Below are 18,100 nucleotides of genomic sequence, written 5' to 3' on the forward strand. Positions count from 1 at the left end.
GAAAATCAACCATTAGTTGGAGAATCCCAATTTTGAAAAAGAAGTCTCCATTTTGTACTTCAACCTTGGACTATGGGTTAGTTGGCTGCCTGCGCTTCTCTCTTCAGAACACAACATTTTCTTACACTTCTGCATTTCTGATCGGATTTTCTTTTTGGGTTGTTTTATCCTCGGGACGACATGATAGTATTCCTGACCTGCTTCGCAATTCAACCTATAATGAGCTTTTGTTTTGTAGGTTCCGTTCTTTGTCCGATCGCCGTTTTCTGTTCGTCATTTGAGGGTCTTGTCGTTTCAACATACACCAAAGGAACACAAATATTATAAGTTATGGGATCTGATCCTAAAACCTTTCAATATAGCCACTGTAAGAACAATTTTTTAGAATAACTCACAACCCGGATCAAACTCATGAGCAAGAGGTTGAGGACAAGTATAAATACCACTAAAGCAAGGGTCGTGTATGTTATTCCAAAAACGAAAATGGTTTTTAAAAGAAACGTTTTTTCTAATGTTTTTGAAATTCCTTGACCTTGTTAAAAATCTATAGTAAAATTCAATATGTTTTTTTTTTTAAAAAAAAAAAACGAATTAGTTATCATAAAGGTCCTAAATGATTACCAACTCCCATTTTAAATAGTGAAAAGAAACCCACGACAAAATCATATAGGCTGAGTGCAGAAAGTGGTATGGTGCAGGGGGAGTTGGGGAAAGGGTCGATAGGTGTGGGGGCCGCGTGGTGCTGGGCCAGAGTTGGAAGGCTCGAGGGGGTAGAAGTCAGACAGTGAGGAGGTTTCACAGGCTGGGCTTGGTGGAAGTGAGGGGAGATCGATGGGCACTCAAGTTCTTTGTGAGCGGGAGGAGCTGGTTTCTAAAACCGGTTTAGCTAGGAGGTTTGGTCCAAAGGTGGTTCGGTTGGAGGAGGGGTGTAGTTCTGGGGGTTTTGGTTCTGGCGTGAAAGGGGAAAATTCGTGAGCAAGCCTTTTTGGGTCTAAGTTGAGGGGTAATTTAGAGTTCATTCCTCCATCGATTGAAAATGATAAAGTTATTGTTGAACCTTATGAGGAAATTATTGATGAGGGTGTCTGTATGTGAGAAAAGTCTCTGGTTGGTCAGTTTGTGGATGCAAAGTTCTCGTATTCTGTTATTTGTCGTCTTATTCAGAGAATTTAGGGACGTGTAGAGATGCTAACTATTACCTTGTTGGATAGCGGTTTGATTATTTTTAAATTTCGAAAGGTAGAGTCATGGGATTGGGTGCTGGAGAATGGTCCGTGGCACTTGGGTGGAAGTCCATTTTATTACGACAGTGGTCTCCAGGTATTATTCCTAAAACCTTTTTTTTTTATTCTGTTCCTATCTGGATTATACTGGAGCGTATTCCCCTAGAGTTGTGGACGGATAGGGGTTTAGCAGTGTTACTAGTGCCGTAGGTAAACTTGTCTCTTTTGATGTTGCAACAAGAGAGCGGCGACGGTTATGTATGTGAGGGTTTGTGTTTAGGTGGATAGTGATTCGTTAATGCCCCCTTTAATCACTATTAGAATGCAGGATCAAGAGTTTATTATTCCAGTTGTGTATGAGTGGAAACCTCGTAAGTGTTCTTGTTGTGGTTCTTTTGGACATACTGGGCAGTGTGTGAGCAACAAGGTGTAGAGAAGGGTCGGGAGTTGTGTATTGTGGCAGTCAATGAGGGGTGTTTGGAGAAGAATGGGGGAATTGAGAGTGTGAGGAAGGGGTAGGACTTGGGTATGGGTGCGAGGGGAGCTGGCCCAGTGGATGAAATTAAGGATGCAGGGAGGGCTGAAGAGTTTACTATGGTTAGTCAGTGTAGGCATGATAGAGAAGGTATAGGGCATAGGGGTGGTAGTGGGTTACCGAGTACAACGCCCTTAAAGAGCAGAGTAGTTTATGGGTCCCCTGGAATAACAGGGTTTATAAAGCATATTGATGATCGTAATCAGTTTGATGTGTTGTATGATAAGGGGGGAGACTCGTTGGCTTTGGCACTAGTACAAGCAGATCCTGATCCGTTGTTTGTTATGGATGGAATGTGCGGGAGTTTGGGCAGGTGGGAAGTGGTAGGTGTGATCTATTGCAAAATTCATGATTTGGTGTTCCTAGAATGTTAGGGGGTTGAATGACCCTGTCAAGTATAGGGTGGTGGCAGACTTTCTAGCTTCCTCATCTGTTACTTTCTGTTGTTTGCTTGAGACGAGGGTTCTTCATGAGAATTTTGGTATGGTGATGGATAGGTTTGGTGATGCTTGGAGTTGTGTGTGTAGCTATAGTGTGCAGGGGGTTGGGAGGATCTGGGTGATGTGGCGGAAGAGTGTCTATGATTTTTCCATTGATGTCAGTAGGGATCAATTCATTTCTGAAACCTTAGTGGATATTATATTTAGTGCTAGGGTATATATTGGTGTTGTATATGCTTCTAATCATGTGAGTGAGAGTAGGAACTTGTGGTCTCAGTTGATTGATGTGTGTGCCTCATTGCAGCTTCCTGGAGTTGTTTTGGGGGATTTTAATGCTATTCGTAGTAACTCGGAGGATTTTGGTGGTTGCCCTAGCTTGAGAAAGATGGAGGAGTTTGATGGGGTGTTATTGGAGGCGGACCTGGTTGAGTTGGGTGTGACAGGTAACTGGTTTACCTAGACTAGTAAACTTTAGGGGAATGTATTTTGCGCCGTTTGGATCGTTGTTTGTCCAATGAGGCGTGGAAGGTAGCGTTTTCGTATTCGGAGGTTAGAGTTGGTCAGTGGGGGATTTTTTATCAGAGTCTTCTTCTGGTTTCTACAGGGAAGACGAGGAGCAGGCCGCCCCCTACATTTTGTTATTTTTCTCATTGGGCGGAGGCAGAGGGTTTTCTTGATACTATCAGGTCCGTGTGGAGAAGGCCTGAGGATGTGTCTCCTATGGTTAGTTTTGTGCGTAATTTGAAGGTAGTGAAGAGGGTTTTTTCGTGCTTCGTTTGGTAGGCGTATCTCTGTATTAGCTAGTGAGGTATGGGCAGCTAGGCAGTTATGGAGACTGCTCAAGCTGCAGTAGAAAGGAATCCTGATTCATAGTCGGTGTGTACGGAGGCAGCTCAGGCCACTGAGGTGTTCTAGTCAGTGGCGAGATTGGAGGAGGCGTCGTTCCGGCAGAAGGCTAGAGTCAGGTGGCTGGAGTTAGGCGATATGAACACAGCTTTTTTCCATCGCTGTGTCCGTTCTTGTCGCAACTCAGTGGCTTATTTACAATCGTGGTTGTTGGGGGGATTCATCATACGGTGCATGATAGGGTGGCAAGGGTGACGATAGATTTCTTTCGAGGTTGCTTAGGGGCTCAGCATGTGGGGTATAGGGATCTTACTGCCCAAATTGGGGATATTGTGCAGTTTAGCTGGCCCGAGAAGAGGGTGGAGGCCCTTGGTCGGCAGATGAGTCGGGAGGAGATTCAGAAGGCTTTATTTTCGATGAAGTCTGGGAAGGCTCCTGGGCCTGATGGGTTTTCAGTGGATTTTTATAGAGCTGCTTGAAGTATGGTTGGAGATGATTTCTGTGACGTTGTGCTGAATTTTTTTGAGACATGTTACCTGCCTGGTGGAGTTAATTCTACTGCTATTACTCTCATCCCTAAGAGATGGGGAGCTGAACGTATGGAGTAATTTCATCATATTTCATGTTGCAATGTTATGTATAAGTGTATCTCGATGATCTTAGCTGAGAGATTGCAGTTGTGGTTGCCTGATTTCATCAATGGTAATCATCTGCGTTTGTTCTGGATTGGTCGATTTTCGATAACATTTTATTGTGTCAGGAGCTTGTGGGGAACTACAAAGAGAGCAGAGGGAAGTCGCGTTGTGTGCTAAAGGTAGACCTTCAGAAGGCTTACGATTCGATGAATTGAGATTTCTATTTGGTGTGTTGTTGGCTATAGGTACGCCCTTTCAGTTTGTTAGTTGGGTAAGGGCTTGTGTTACTTCACCTAAGTTCTCTATGATGATTAATGGTTCCCTTGAAGAATTTTTTCTTGGTAGAAAGGGGTTGAGGCAGGGGGATCTGTTGTCTCCTTTTTTTGTTTGTGATGGTGATAGAGGTCTTATCTAGGTTGTTGAATAAACCTCATGTGTGGTTTAGGTTCCATGATCGGTGTGAGCATTTGAGCCTAACTCATTTTGTATTTGTAGACGATTTGATGATTTTCTGTGCAGCTGAGAGAGATTCTTTGGAGTTTGTAAGGCAAGTATTGACAGAGTTTGTAAAGTTGTCTGGGTTAGTTACAAATGTTGGGAAGAGTTCCATGTTTGTTGCAGGTGTGGAGTCGGTGGAGGTGGAGGTACTAGCTGTATATATGGGTGTCTCTCTTGGTTCGTTGCCTTTTAGGTATCTGGGTTTACCTTTATTGGCTGGTCGGTTGAGGGTTGTGGATTGTGCACCTTTGATACAGAGGATTACAGCTCGTATTAGAAGTTGGGCAGTAAGGTCCCTCTCCTTTGCTGGGAGGTTGCAGCTTGTTAGGTTTGTTTTACAGTCCTTTCACATTTTTTGGTGTAGCATCTTCGTGTTGCCTATGTGTGCAACTCATGAGGTTGATCGTCTGTTACGTAGTTATTTATGGAAGGGTAGTGTGGTGAGTCGGGGTAGTGCACAGGTGGCGTGGGATGAGGTGTGCTTGCCGTTGGAAGAGGGCGGGCTGGGTGTGAAGCATGTGGCCGCTTGGAACCAGGCTGCTATTATGAAGTTGCTCTGGCTTATCTTAATTAAGTCGAGCCACTTTGGGTGGCGTGGGTGGAGGCGTCTGTTTTGCGTGGGCAGTCGTTGTGGGCTGTTCGGAGTGAGGTTAGAAGGTCTTGGTGCTTAAGGGCTATCTTGCGAAGTAGAGATAGATTCAAACATCTAGTTCGCTTGATGATTGGCGATGGACGGTCTTGTTTTGTTTGGTGGGATCCTTGGCTGCTAGGGGGCATGATTTTGGAATCATATGGTTTTACGGTGATTTATGATGCAATGAGTAGTTTGGACGCGCGGTTGTCGGAGTTCATGGATGGTGAAGGAGGTTGGAGGTGGTCTACAGTGTCTTGGGAGCTGCTTAAGATCTGGGGTTTTATCCAGGCAGTGAGGCCTAGGGTGAGGGGAGAGGATTATTAGGATTAGGTGTCGGATGCTAATGGTCGATTTTCTATCACTAGTACTTGGGAGAGTATACGTCCTCGTCGCCCTAGGATGTCGTGGCCTGGTATTTTGTGGGCGGGGGTGGTATTCCGCGTCACTCCTTTTGTGCGTGGTTAGTAGTGAGGGACAGGTTGAGTACGCGGGATTGGCTGAGGAGTTGGGGTATGTTGTCAGAGGGGGGGTGTCTTCTGTGTGGGGGAGATGTGGAGTCGCGGGATCATTTATTTTTTTAGTATGGTTTTAGGAGAGAGGTGTGGTCTAGTGTGTTGCGTCAGTTGGGTTCGATGCATTGGGTGACTGGTTGGGATGTAGAGTTGAGTTTGGTTGTGTCGAGTGGGGTCGGGTAAGGGGGTGCGTAGTAAGTTGTTCCGTGTTTTCTGGTGTGCTTCCATATATTACATCTGGCAGGAGCGTAATCGACGGCTATATGGAGGTCGACTGAGGTTGGTGTCTGCTCTGGTTCACCTTATGGTCTCTACGGTTCGTGCTCGAGCTACTTCCTGGCGGGTTGACCTTCTTGGTCTTATCTAGTATGTGTATGGATTTTTTTCCTTTTTGAATTTCACGTTGTTCTCTGTTTTGCTGTAGCCCCTAGTTTGTGGGGTTTTGGGTTCTTTTCTCTGTCTTTCACCTTGGGTTCTTATCCTGTTGGCTTTGTTTTGGTTTTGTTGCTCTATCTTTGCTTGTGCTTTGTTGCTTTGATGCCTTGATCCTGGGTTGTGAGATCCCCTTTGTTGTTGTATAATAATATCACATATTCTAAAAAAAATCACATTATTTCAAAGGGCCCTTTCATGGATGGGTCTTCAAAACTTTGTCTTTCACAATAAAACGAGAAGCGTTTAAAACATATTTAAATAAATAATAATAAAGGGTTTTCTTTTTTCTTTTCTAGATATATATTTCAAATTTTAAGGTATGTTACATGCTATTCTTTATGTTTAGTATTTGAAAATTAAAGGAGCAATGGTAAATATAACAATAAAGATTAAAATATCAATAGATATATTATAATGCAGAAAAATTGCAAAACAAAATTTAAATTCAATTATTAGAGTCTATTAATGATAGATTATATCGTTAATATGAGTCTATCAGTGATAGAGTTTATTATTAATAGAGTCTATTAGCGATAAAGTCTACATTAGTAGAAATCTATCAACAATAAAGTCTATCACGGATAGATTTTGCTATATTTGCAATTTCTTAAAAATGTTGGTATACACTTAATTATGAGTCCTAAAAGTGCTACCCATCACGATTATCGAAAATTAACCCTATAAGTACAACTTCTACAATTTCACCCTTGAAAAGTTTTGTTATATTGTCTATAATTTTTTTTTTAACCAAAATCGTTGGTTTTAAATAACAGAATAAATAAAAAAAAATTAGAAATTGAAGACTAAATTGATATGTGAAACTTATGTTAATTATTGTTAAGCTAAACTCAAAAAATTTTCGACTTTAAAATGTGTAAATATTTATTTTTTTTTAAAAAAAAAATAAATATTTATGATTTTTCAATGACAGTAATTTTTACATGACATGAAGGGCATTACGGTAACTTAGCCCCATTCACGTTTTTTCTTGTTGCCAAATCAGAAATAAGCAAAAACCTTGCTGTCAGACTACTTTAACACTGAATAATGGGTCCCACACTTATACTCACACAACTTCTAATGGGCCCCGCATAGCCGCAACTCTTGGGTCCACACAACCCTCTCTCCGGCTCTTCTTTCTTCTTCCTCCTCCTCTCTCCGCCGTAACTAAAAATTTCCAGTTTCAGGTTTTGGTTTCCCGCCCCCCCCCCAACAAAAAAAATCTCTCATTATCATCAATGGCTACCAAACCCTAAAACTCGCATCCTTCTTCTTCTTCTTCTTCCTCAATTTCTCCGTTCAAACTCTCTTCAATTCCTTCCTCCAATGGATAACTATTCCTATTCCTCCTATGCCGAATCTCGCGACTCCTCTCCTCGTTCCTGCGAAAACCCTTCTTGGGACGACCCTTCTTCCAACCTAAACCCTACCAACAACTACAAAGTCAAATTCATGTGTAGCTACGGCGGTAAGATACAGCCCAGAGCCCACGACAACCAACTCACATACACCGGCGGCGACACCAAGATTCTCGCCGTCGATCGTACTATCACTTTCTCTGCTCTTTCTTCCAGGTTATCTTCTCTCTGCGATGTTACTGTTTGTTTTAAGTACCAACTCCCTGGCGAAGATCTCGATGCTTTGATTTCTGTTACCAACGATGAGGATCTTGAGCACATGATGTTGGAGTATGACCGTTTGATTCGTATCTCGAAGCCTGCGAGGTTGAGGCTTTTTCTCTTCCCTCTAAATCCACCTGTCCCGACGATTCTTGCCTCCCGGGACTCCAAATCGGACAGACAATGGTTCGTCGATGCTTTGAATTCTGTGCGGATTCAGCCTCTGGAAGATTCCTCGCCGCCTGTTGATACTCCTGGATCTGCCTCGAATCCTGATTTCTTGTTTGGATTTGATAAAGGCTACCATCCGTCTTCCATTCCTTGTTCTAACTTGACGGATCTACACGCCGTACATACCGTGTCGAATACGGCGGTGAAGGACGTTGCCGCCGGTTCTGATTGTGGATCTGAAGATCGTCATTTAGTCGGAGAACCTGTTGTTTCTCCGTCGGAATTTCAGAGGCAGATTCAGGACTTGCAGAGATTGCAAGTGATGACTACTGAGAGAAGCAGCGACGAGACTAACTCCAAGACTTCTGCAAGTGATTCTCAACCATCAAAAGTTGCAGAGAAAATCTCTCCAGCTCCACCACCGGCGGCAGTTCCTGTTCCTGTACCATTGGCAGTCCCTACGGCGTACTTCCCCGAGAGGCAGATGATCTCCAGTGGTTATACAGTGGCTGCTTCAGCCAATGGTCCGGCCACCGACCAGTCAATATATCTAATTCCGACTGCAGGGGGTTTATTTCAAGCTCAAACGCTTAGACCCATCAACGGACCAGTTGGGCACCAGCCTTATTACGGAATGCATGCATACCGCGAACCCCAGGTTCACAGTTCGGTGGCACCACAGGCCTCTCTTCAGCAACCAAATGTCGGGGTTTACACTACTGAGGGGATTCAAATGATGCAGCCAAAAGTTACTGTAAATGAGGCTGGCTACACTCAGGTTGCGTATGACAACATCGGCAGACAAGTTTACTTTACCACCGCGCCGCCGTATCAGACCATGGCTCCGGTCGCGGTTGATCATGGGAGACCTAGTGGCGGTGGTATAAGCTCCTATAATACGGAGGGTAATGTGATTAATGCTCACAAAGCCTCTGGTTTGTGATTAGAAATAAACTTGCATATGTTAGTGAATAAATCATTTTTCATTGTCATTAGTATAATAAACAAAGTTGTGGGTCGATTGATCATATAGGTGTAGATGAATTTGTATTGTTATTGTTTGATGTCTATATTGAAAGGAGAATGAAGGGATTTGTTTTTCTTTTGGTTTTTAATCTAACATTGGAATTGGTTTTGTGTTCCTCTGATTGGTTTTGTTTGGTAGACATTGTTTTTGATGACCTAACAAGCCACACTTTCTTCTTGCTGTTCATTCCTTTTTCCACTTTTGAATAGTGCCATCTTTTTTTGGGTCCTTTCACCCACCCCAAATGAAATCTGACATTGACAAACAGTGTTTATAAGCCCACATCTTCATTTTCTATATAGAAAGCTATGCAGATGCCCCCTTTACTCCAATTGTTGAAATATCAGAAATTTCATATTCCATTTGTTTCTTCAAAAGTATCCACCACAAACTTTCTTTTGTTTCGTAATCTTTCTGTGTTTTGAGTAAGTTTTGCAGAGAAATCAAGGAAGATTATGGTCAGTGTTATGAACAAAAACTGGTTGAGTTGGTGGAGCACATGGAAAGGATAACTTGCTGTCATTATATACATAGGTATGGTTTTGAATATTTTAAGAAAGACTGATGATTGGATGGGATTGAATTTAGATGACATGTCAGCAATTAAATTCTAATAGTAGAGTAATAGAGAATAGAATCATGCAAGATGCAAACTGCTTTCTTTATGTAGTGGGAAAATCTGTGCATCTGTTGAGAATCCAGATTAATAATCAACAGATTTGATTAAAACAGTTTTTTTCCCCCTTCTTTTTTGGGTAATATGCATAAAGAATAGGAAAGAGGATTGGTTTCTGAATTTGCAATTAATTAGTGGGGTTGAATTGTTTGTTCAATAGAGAATCATTTAGGCCCAGTCCACCCACTGCTTTTAAAACTATGTCAGACTGGGTCTTTACCATCAATTCTATGAGAAAAATATTTAGGTGCATTTGGTGGAGTACATTCCACTAAATTGGTCTATTATGATTTAATACCTAGCTATTCTTGTTTATCTTTTAAAATATTTTAATTATATTTTGTATGATTGATAGGAAATGGAAGCATAGAGATTGGTGTATCTACCAAAGTATTATCCAATCTAAATATGCGAAATGTATCTTTACACATTTCATTAATGTCTGATTATTATTTAACACTGACAAATTCTTTTAATCCCCTTTTTTTCAAAAGATATTTTATTTGTTTTTGTGGGATAAGACTGAATATATATATTGAAATGTAGTGAATTATTGCTTATGATTAATTCAATCCACTGGACCATGCCCCTTCTGCTACAGTGTAGGTGGCAGCTTCATCTGGATGCTTCGCAATTTCAAGTTTTTTATTTATTTTTTATTTTTTAAACTTTAACCTGCTCGTTTGGCACGCAGATCTGTGTTGTATTATTTAGATTCTAGAGTGGTAAAACGAACCTATATTTTGTATTTATGTATTTACGTTAAGTTAATGAAATATTCCTCAATTTTGGGTTTATTTTATGTCAAAAGATATCATTACAATTATTTTTTTAAAATGAACTTCTACATTTAATTTACGTGAATTATATTAAAATATATATATATATATTCTTGGGGTTCTTTCTTTTCTTTGATATTTCGTATAAGTATTATTTATTTATAACCTAAACTTAAATGGATGAGTCACCGAAAAATTAAGGCTATGAATTAGAGATTCATCTCTAATCATTCGTGTCATTCTCAATTTTGTCTTTAATTTTCAAATTCTCAAATTTACCCTTTTATCTATAAAAGATTCTCAATCTTTTGCAGTCATTTTGTAGGAAATTTGACAACAAAAGTTGATACAATATTAGGTTATCGTCTCATTAACATATTTGAATATCAATATAACCATAATTAAGTAGATAAATGCACTAACTATCATGCTTAAGATTGATATTTTGATTCTCAATCTTATTATTACTGGATTATAATTACATTTAAATATGTAGATATATCCTTGAATTAAAGACTAATGCTACATTTGAGATTGTTGTAGCTTTTAAAATAATTGTTGGTAGATGTGTTTTTAGAAGAATCAATTGCAAAAAGAAATAAAATGGTGTTTGGTAAATTTTAATTTTAAATTAGAAAAACCAGTCACGGTGTTTAGTAAATTAACAAACTAGGCTTATTATTTCAATTATTTTATATGGATAATTTAATTATAATTTATTTCAAATTGTATATGATTTAAATTTTAACTAATTTTATTTAATTTCAATTATCTAATAGAAATTTTAAAAAATATTTCTTATAAAAAACGAATCCAATAAAATTTAAAAATGTATATGAAAAAAATATATTATTATGAAAGAATATTATCATCATATATTTATTTAAATTTGTAAGAAATTAGCAAATTTTTAGAGAATTAAATCTAAAAGCTAGTATGTATGAGTTTATAGTTAAAATTAAAAAGTGATTCGCAGTTAAGATTTTCCCATACTTACTTTTAAGTGTGTCAAACACAATTTCGAATGGGATGTAAGTTAATAAAACAACAATTTAATGATATTTTGTTTACCAAATAACTCTAATGGAAGATTGTCAATAAATTATCAGTAAAAGTGGGATTTTAAATGATCGAAGGCCAAATTGAATCTTTCATTTTTAAAAAAGTAGACCACTTTTATATACGTAGCCAAAATTTAAATCTAAAAGATTCTCTTTAAATAAGTCAAATTCTTTTTTTGATAATGCTTAATACGAACAAGAATAAAAATAATACAACATTAAGTCATCGACATGTCAAACCTGATGTCTCGGTTATGTTCAATTGATTTGATTTTGATTTTTTTTTTGTCCCATAGATAAATTGAGATTGGCCCTAATTTAGGGGATAAGAATTTGATTTTGATCACTTTGAAGTTTCTTCTTGCTTTCTATATGTCAAACTGCTTTGTTGGATCATTTATTGATTATTTTAAGAACCCAAAATCATATTGAGTACTCAAGAAGGAATCTCCTCTTGATTATTTTATTATATATTCACCCATATCCATTGAAAATTGTTAGGCATATAGCAAAGATCCACATTTTATAATGTAATATTATTTCTACATTTCAATAACATACTTCCCAAAATTGATTAAATATTTAAATTTTATAGGTCTTTAAATTTGTTAGAGGGTTTGATATAATGTCAAACTAGTATAAAAAATCAAACTCGATATATGACTTTAAATAACAAACTCATGTATTTCATGTTAAATAAAGTTGACAAATTTAATAATTGTAATCAAAACGAAAATTTAAAAAAAAAAAAAAAAATCAGTGTTAAAGTTTTAAAAGATGTGTTGATACCAAAATTCGAAGTATAAGAAAGAGGAACCTGACTTATAAAAGAGAAAATCTACACATCATTGTGATGCTTACTTTGCGTGGAAGTTAGGGAATTTGAGAGTAAGATTCAAGTCATCTCATATAAGGCTATAATGATGTATTTATAAAGGAAATTGACCTAATTGTTTCAATAGAATTTTGGAGTTACTTTAGGATAGTCACCTAACTTACAGCGCCAAATGGTGTACCCTATTTCACATTTGGCTAGGGTAATGTTTTGGGATGTGACATGCGTGAGACAAGCTCCATTAGGTACTTTGCTAGGCTTGCCATCAAGCACATTAATTTAGACTTTGACATGAAGGAACCCTCACCCTAGATTTAAGGTGTTATCTTTGACTCAAATCTTGTTATTTTCTTGACCTTGTTGTTTTTATTTTTAATTATCTTTCAATCCAAAATCACCAACAACAAGATGAAGGTGGAATTTAAACCTAATTCAAATTTAGAAGAACTTAAAAACAAATAATAAAAATAAATAGTCACATCAAATATCAATACTTCTAGGGAAAAAAAAGGTTATTGATGAGTGATGTATCATCTCCCCAAATGATGTACAGTTCTCTCTCATTCAGAAAATCTTAGTGAATGTTGTTGTATTTTAGTTTTCAAGTTTGTTGACTTTATTTTTAAAAGAGAACGAATTCATTACTTTAAAAATGGTTTTTAAGTTTTAAAATATTGGGGTGAATGGACTTGTTTGGTAACTATCTGATTTTTTGTTTTTGTTTTTGAAAATTAAATCTATTTCATTTATATTTCTTACAATAATCAGTGGTTGATTTTTTAGCCAAATTCAAAAAATAAAAACAACTCTTTAGAAGCTACCTTTTATAGTTCTCAAAATTTAACTTAATTTTTTTAAACTATTGATGAAAAATAGACAGGGGGTGAGAATAGTATCTCCAAGCTTAATTTTAAAAACTAATATGAATAGAATTTAAAATTTAAAATTCTATTCATATTATTTTTGAAATACTTGAACTATATAAATCAATACTAGCATAATCCTTGTTTTATAAACATTCCTTGCGATTTTCTTAACATCAAATTCACTCTCTAGAAAAATATAAAATGTCATGTAACATTGAGTGTTGAACTTTATATTATTATTACTGAGATAGAAAAATTCTTTTGAAAGAATTTCTTACTTAAACAAAGTCAAAATTAAAATTTCGTGATAATATTTTAACTTAACTCGAATAACTAAAATCTCTTACTCAATCATTTCATGTAATAATAATAAGGATTCTTTGGATTTGCAGTAATTTACTTTTATCAAACACATAACTTAATTAAATATTAAAATTATTACAACAAATAAAGCTACAATATTTTGTTTTAACTTCTCCAACATCAGTTTTATTTTATTTGTTGGTTGAGAGTTAGTAGCATCCTTATCTATGGTTAAGTTTTAGCATCATAATTTACAGGTTCACTTGTTGTTGTTATTATTATTATTATTATTTAATTTAACTATATTTGAAGTAGAATGGATTCCAACCTTTAAGTAAAATAAATATACATTTAAACTAGTTTAATTAGCTCATGCACTCTCTTTTGCTTTTCGATTTCCATTTGTCAAATGGTCAATTTTAAAGGTTATCAAAGTAAAGTCCAAAGTCCACGAGCGGATCAAAGTCTAAAGGATAGTGAAAAAGGTATAAGGGAGTGTGCATCTTAAAAGGAAAATGTAGTGGTTCAAGTTTGTCTCTATTAACCGAGTCGTTAAATATTGATTAAGCCAAGATTGGATTGATACCCTACAACTTTAAGTGCTAGAAACGTCTCTAATACCCTATCGTCACACACAACCGTAGACATGTGTAAGAGAGATTGACTTATAAAATAGTCACATTCGACTACCCCAAAGAAAATAGTAAATAATCTAAAAAATGAGAGATCCGACCTTATTTTTTAAAAAAAAATGCTTAACTAAGTCAATCGATGCTAATATTAGTTTAGACATTGGAGTGCAATAGATTCAACTCCACATGGATAAAGATCTTTTATCTAAATCAACTTGAACAAAATCGAGATTAGATTAAAAGAAAGTGAGCCGAAGGTCAAGGCCACTAGACAACAACAATAAAATTCAATACGAACGAGATTCGACGCCATCCATTGACATGATTTTCAAAAGAATATGGCATCTGCATTAGTGGAGAGACATCATCATATTGAGATATGGAAGAAATGGAAGTGGAAAAGTGGGCCTTTTCCTTCTGGCTGGCTGCTTTGTTCTAAAAAGAAATTAGGTTTTGAATGCCAACTAAGGAGACCATATTTGCATATCCTTTTCCTTTTGTCCACAAATCATGGATGTTGCTTTAGTGCTCTTTTCATTTTCCTCTTTTATATTCACAACAAAACCCAATTTTTTTTCTTTATCATGTTTTTTTTTATTAAATTATGAATTCAGTTCATTAAATTTGATTTTTTAAAAGAATATAATAAATTATTAAACTTTTAATTTTCTATCTAATACATCCATAACTTTTAGAATTTATGTCTAATATATCTTCGACAAATTATTTTTTTAAGAAAAAATATCAATATCATTGATTAAAGTTGTAATTTGAAACTTGGATAAACTCAAACTCCAACTAAATTTATAATATAACCTATAATTTTCTTTCAAGTATTATCATGTGAGGGTCTTTGAAAAGCCAACACATCCATCAACATTTTCATGTTATAACCTGTCATACTTTCGAAAAAAAATGTGTCAAACATATTTTCATTCTTTAACTATTGAACTATCATTATCTTAGAAAAATGGTGTATTCCATTATCTTACTTATCACAATCTACATTAATTCAAATGAAATGATTTTTTTTTGTATGTTGAAAAAAAATTGCAATGTTTGATATTGATTTGACATGCTATCTAATTAAATAAAATTAAGTGAAAATACTTATTTTGACCCTATGTGTTGACTTTGTTTTCAAAAAAGAGGATAATTATTTAGAGAGAATTATTTGATTTTAAAAATTGTGTTTTGCTTTTGTTAAGAAAATATTTGAATTTATAGGTAAATATTTTTTAAAAAATCTTAAAAATTAACTTTTTAAAGTTCGTTTAAACTGTCACTTAGATTAGGAAAACATCCCTAGAAAAATAAATAACAAAACATATTTAATTCAATTGTATTTGTGCATTCATTTTGAGATTGACATATTAAAAATATCTATTTGAGCAATAGGTGTTAAGTTATTCCTCGCAAACTAAATTATTATGTTTTGAAATTACACAAAATCAGATTATTACAAAATGACAAAATATATTTGACTAAAACATTGTTTTTATGTCAAGGAAGCACTAATTAGGTAGCATTTGGTCGAGAAATAAAGTTGTTTAGTTGTAAGACCCTATCATAAGAAGTTAAAAAGTCATAGAATTTCCAAAAAGATCTTCCCTCAACCAACATTTATATGTGTTGAAAACTAAAAGGTCTGTAGTTTAAATTTCTTTATCCTCATTTGTACTAAAAAAAGATGTAGAATTGATGTTAATGAATTGTGGGATAGTAAGTTTAGAACTCTTTATACCAAACAAAGAGGGAAGTTAATCCGTCGAATGAAGAGATCAACATATGCAAGCTCTATTTAATATATTTGGTCCCTATAATTTTTATTTTGGTTTAATGTGTGTCCATGTACTTTTGATTTAGGTTCATTCTAGGCCATATAGCTTCAAAATGTTTTTTTTAAAATTTTTTTTTTTATAATTTTGTTGTAGTTTATGTATTATTAAGTATTGTGTATTTTCGTCTCCATACTTTCAATTTTTTTTTCATTTTCATTTTGTTTTTAAGGGATTAAAATTGCCACTTTTTAAAAATATAAGGAAAAAATGATCAAATATTCATATAGCTAAACGAACCAAAATTAAAAGCATTAAACCAAAACAAATAATTTTAAAAAGTAGTATTTTTCTTTTTGAGTAAAAAAAAAAAAAAAATATTTAAACCATAAATAATTGTTCGAGCATTATGTAAATGAATGAATAATATTGAATTTATTAAAGGCTATGTTAAATGAACTACTATTCTTGTAATTATTATAATTAGCATTAAAATCTTTTATTTCTCATAATTTCCTACCAATAATGCTATTATGCAATATATTCCTAGACTTTCTACTTTATGTCAAAAATACCTTTGAACTTTCAAGAGTAATTTTAAACTTTCAAAAGTTTTAAAAATACTCTTAAACTACTTAAAAAGTCAAAAAAGAAAATAAAAAAATATATATTCTTACCGTTAGTTTTGCATGAAAACCATTAATGTTTGTTTCAAAAATACACTTGACCTTTTAAACTTTTTTTAAAAAGGAAATATAATTAATGTTAGTATGAACACAAACCATTAATACTCATTTAGAAAAATATCCTTGAATTTTCGAAAGTTACATTAATACCCATAGCCTTACAAAAAAAAAAGAAAAAAGAAGTTACTATCATTAGTAGAGTGATCAATTTATTTGAAGTTTTCTTGAGTTCGAATAAAATCAATTTTAAAGCAAATTGTATAGGCCCGGTTAGTAACCATCTGGTTTTTGATTTTTTGTTTTTGAAAATTAACCATAGAGACACTATTTTCATCTCAAATTTTTTTTCTTATGTTATCTATTTTTTACCAATAATCTAAAAAACCAAATTAAAATTTGAAAATTAAAAAAGTAACCGTTGAATAAGCCATAGAAAATTCCAGACAACAATTGACTTAGAGGACACATATAATAAGCGAAGACAAATCTCAATTTAGTCACTATTATTGAGATTCAGCTGCTCTTGTACAAACATTGAAGAATTACAAAGGGAAGAGAAGTCAAGAAGAAGTTTTAACACCTCAGATACGGTTCGACAAAGAGCTCTTCTGATACCTCTTCCCGATGTGTTATTAGCACAATCCACAGGCTCACACCCTTTCTTGCATCTCACAAAAAGTAATCGAAAGGAGATTAGTCCTCTCTGTGAAAATACCCTCTTCAATGCTTGCAGTGCTTAATACTCTGTATATCAGTATGTTTCTTTTCTCTCCCAAGAATGAAGAAAATCGTTCATCTTAAAGAAATGTCTGGGCTATTAAAATGGAATATCCTCCAATAACCAATTCACATGTCATTAACTGATTTTCGCTCTCTCTAGCTAAGCACATCAAAAATTGGTTAAGACGTCACAAACTTCTCATGTGACTAAAGAAATGAAAATCCTATGAGCTCAAAAAACTATAACACTTAACAAAAACAATTAATTAAGGAATGCGAAGATTAATTAGGCTATCAAAAACAACAATCTCCACCTTGATATCATAATTCTAACACTCAGCGGTGCATCTCAAACAACAATGACTATTCAGCTACACTAGCTTATACAAAACAAATTCTGAGAGTTTGAAGACAACTCTCAAACTTGTTCAAGGGTAATACTTTAGTGAAAACATCTACAACATTCTCTTCTTAACTAATTTTATCCAGTGTAAATTTTCGTTCAATCAACACATCTCTAAAGAAATGGTAATATATATCAATGTGTTTAGTCCTGTCATGAAAAGTATGATTTTTAGGAAAAAAAAAAACGCTCTGACTGTCACAAAAAATTCTAACAATGTTGTCACACTTCACAAGCTTATTTGTTAATTCCCTTAATCAAATAGCTTTCTTTACACTATCAACTACAAAAATGTACTCTAACTCTGTTTTTGATAAAGCTACAACAGATTGTAAAGAGGTCTTCCAACTTACCAGATTACCAAAGTAAGAAATAACATAACTAGACAAGGATCTCCTCTTATCGCAATCAACTACATAGTCAGCATCAACATAACCTATTAAGCTACCATGCTCAAAGTTTTCTTGTGTGTACATCAGACCATGAGACAATGTAGATTTAATACATCGTATGAACCATTTTACAGCTTGCCAATGATTTTTACAATGATTTTCCATAAATTTACATGCAACACTCACTAAATGTGCCAAATCGGGTCTTGTACACATCATCAAGTACATTAAGCTGCCTACAACACTTGAATATGGAGTGTGAGACATCACGAGTTTTCCTTCTTTTATTTGTGGTGATTGTTTAGATAACAATTTAAAGTGTTTAGTTAATGAAACAGAAATGCCCTTACAGTTAGCCATACCTGCAACATTTTGGATGAATAAACTGTCTTGA

General features: G+C 35.0%; 1 protein-coding gene across 1 annotated transcript; it reads left to right on the plus strand.

Moving 5' to 3' along the window:
• Positions 1–6,636: 6,636 nt before the first annotated feature.
• On the plus strand, positions 6,637–8,689 carry LOC120076620 (uncharacterized). Its single transcript, XM_039030499.2, has one exon. The coding sequence runs from the start codon at positions 7,085–7,087 to the stop codon at positions 8,489–8,491; it is 1,407 nt and encodes a 468-aa protein (XP_038886427.1). The 5' UTR covers positions 6,637–7,084; the 3' UTR covers positions 8,492–8,689.
• The last annotated feature ends 9,411 nt before the right edge of the window (positions 8,690–18,100 follow it).

This window comes from Benincasa hispida, chromosome 4 (assembly GCF_027475165.1).
Source record: "Benincasa hispida cultivar pf3 chromosome 4, pf3_genome.v1.1, whole genome shotgun sequence".
Lineage (NCBI taxonomy): Eukaryota > Viridiplantae > Streptophyta > Magnoliopsida > Cucurbitales > Cucurbitaceae > Benincasa > Benincasa hispida.

Excerpts from the sequence above, each read along its gene's own strand:
- LOC120076620 (XM_039030499.2), top strand. The coding sequence starts at position 7,085 with ATGGATAACTATTCCTATTCCTCCTATGCCGAATCTCGCGACTCCTCT.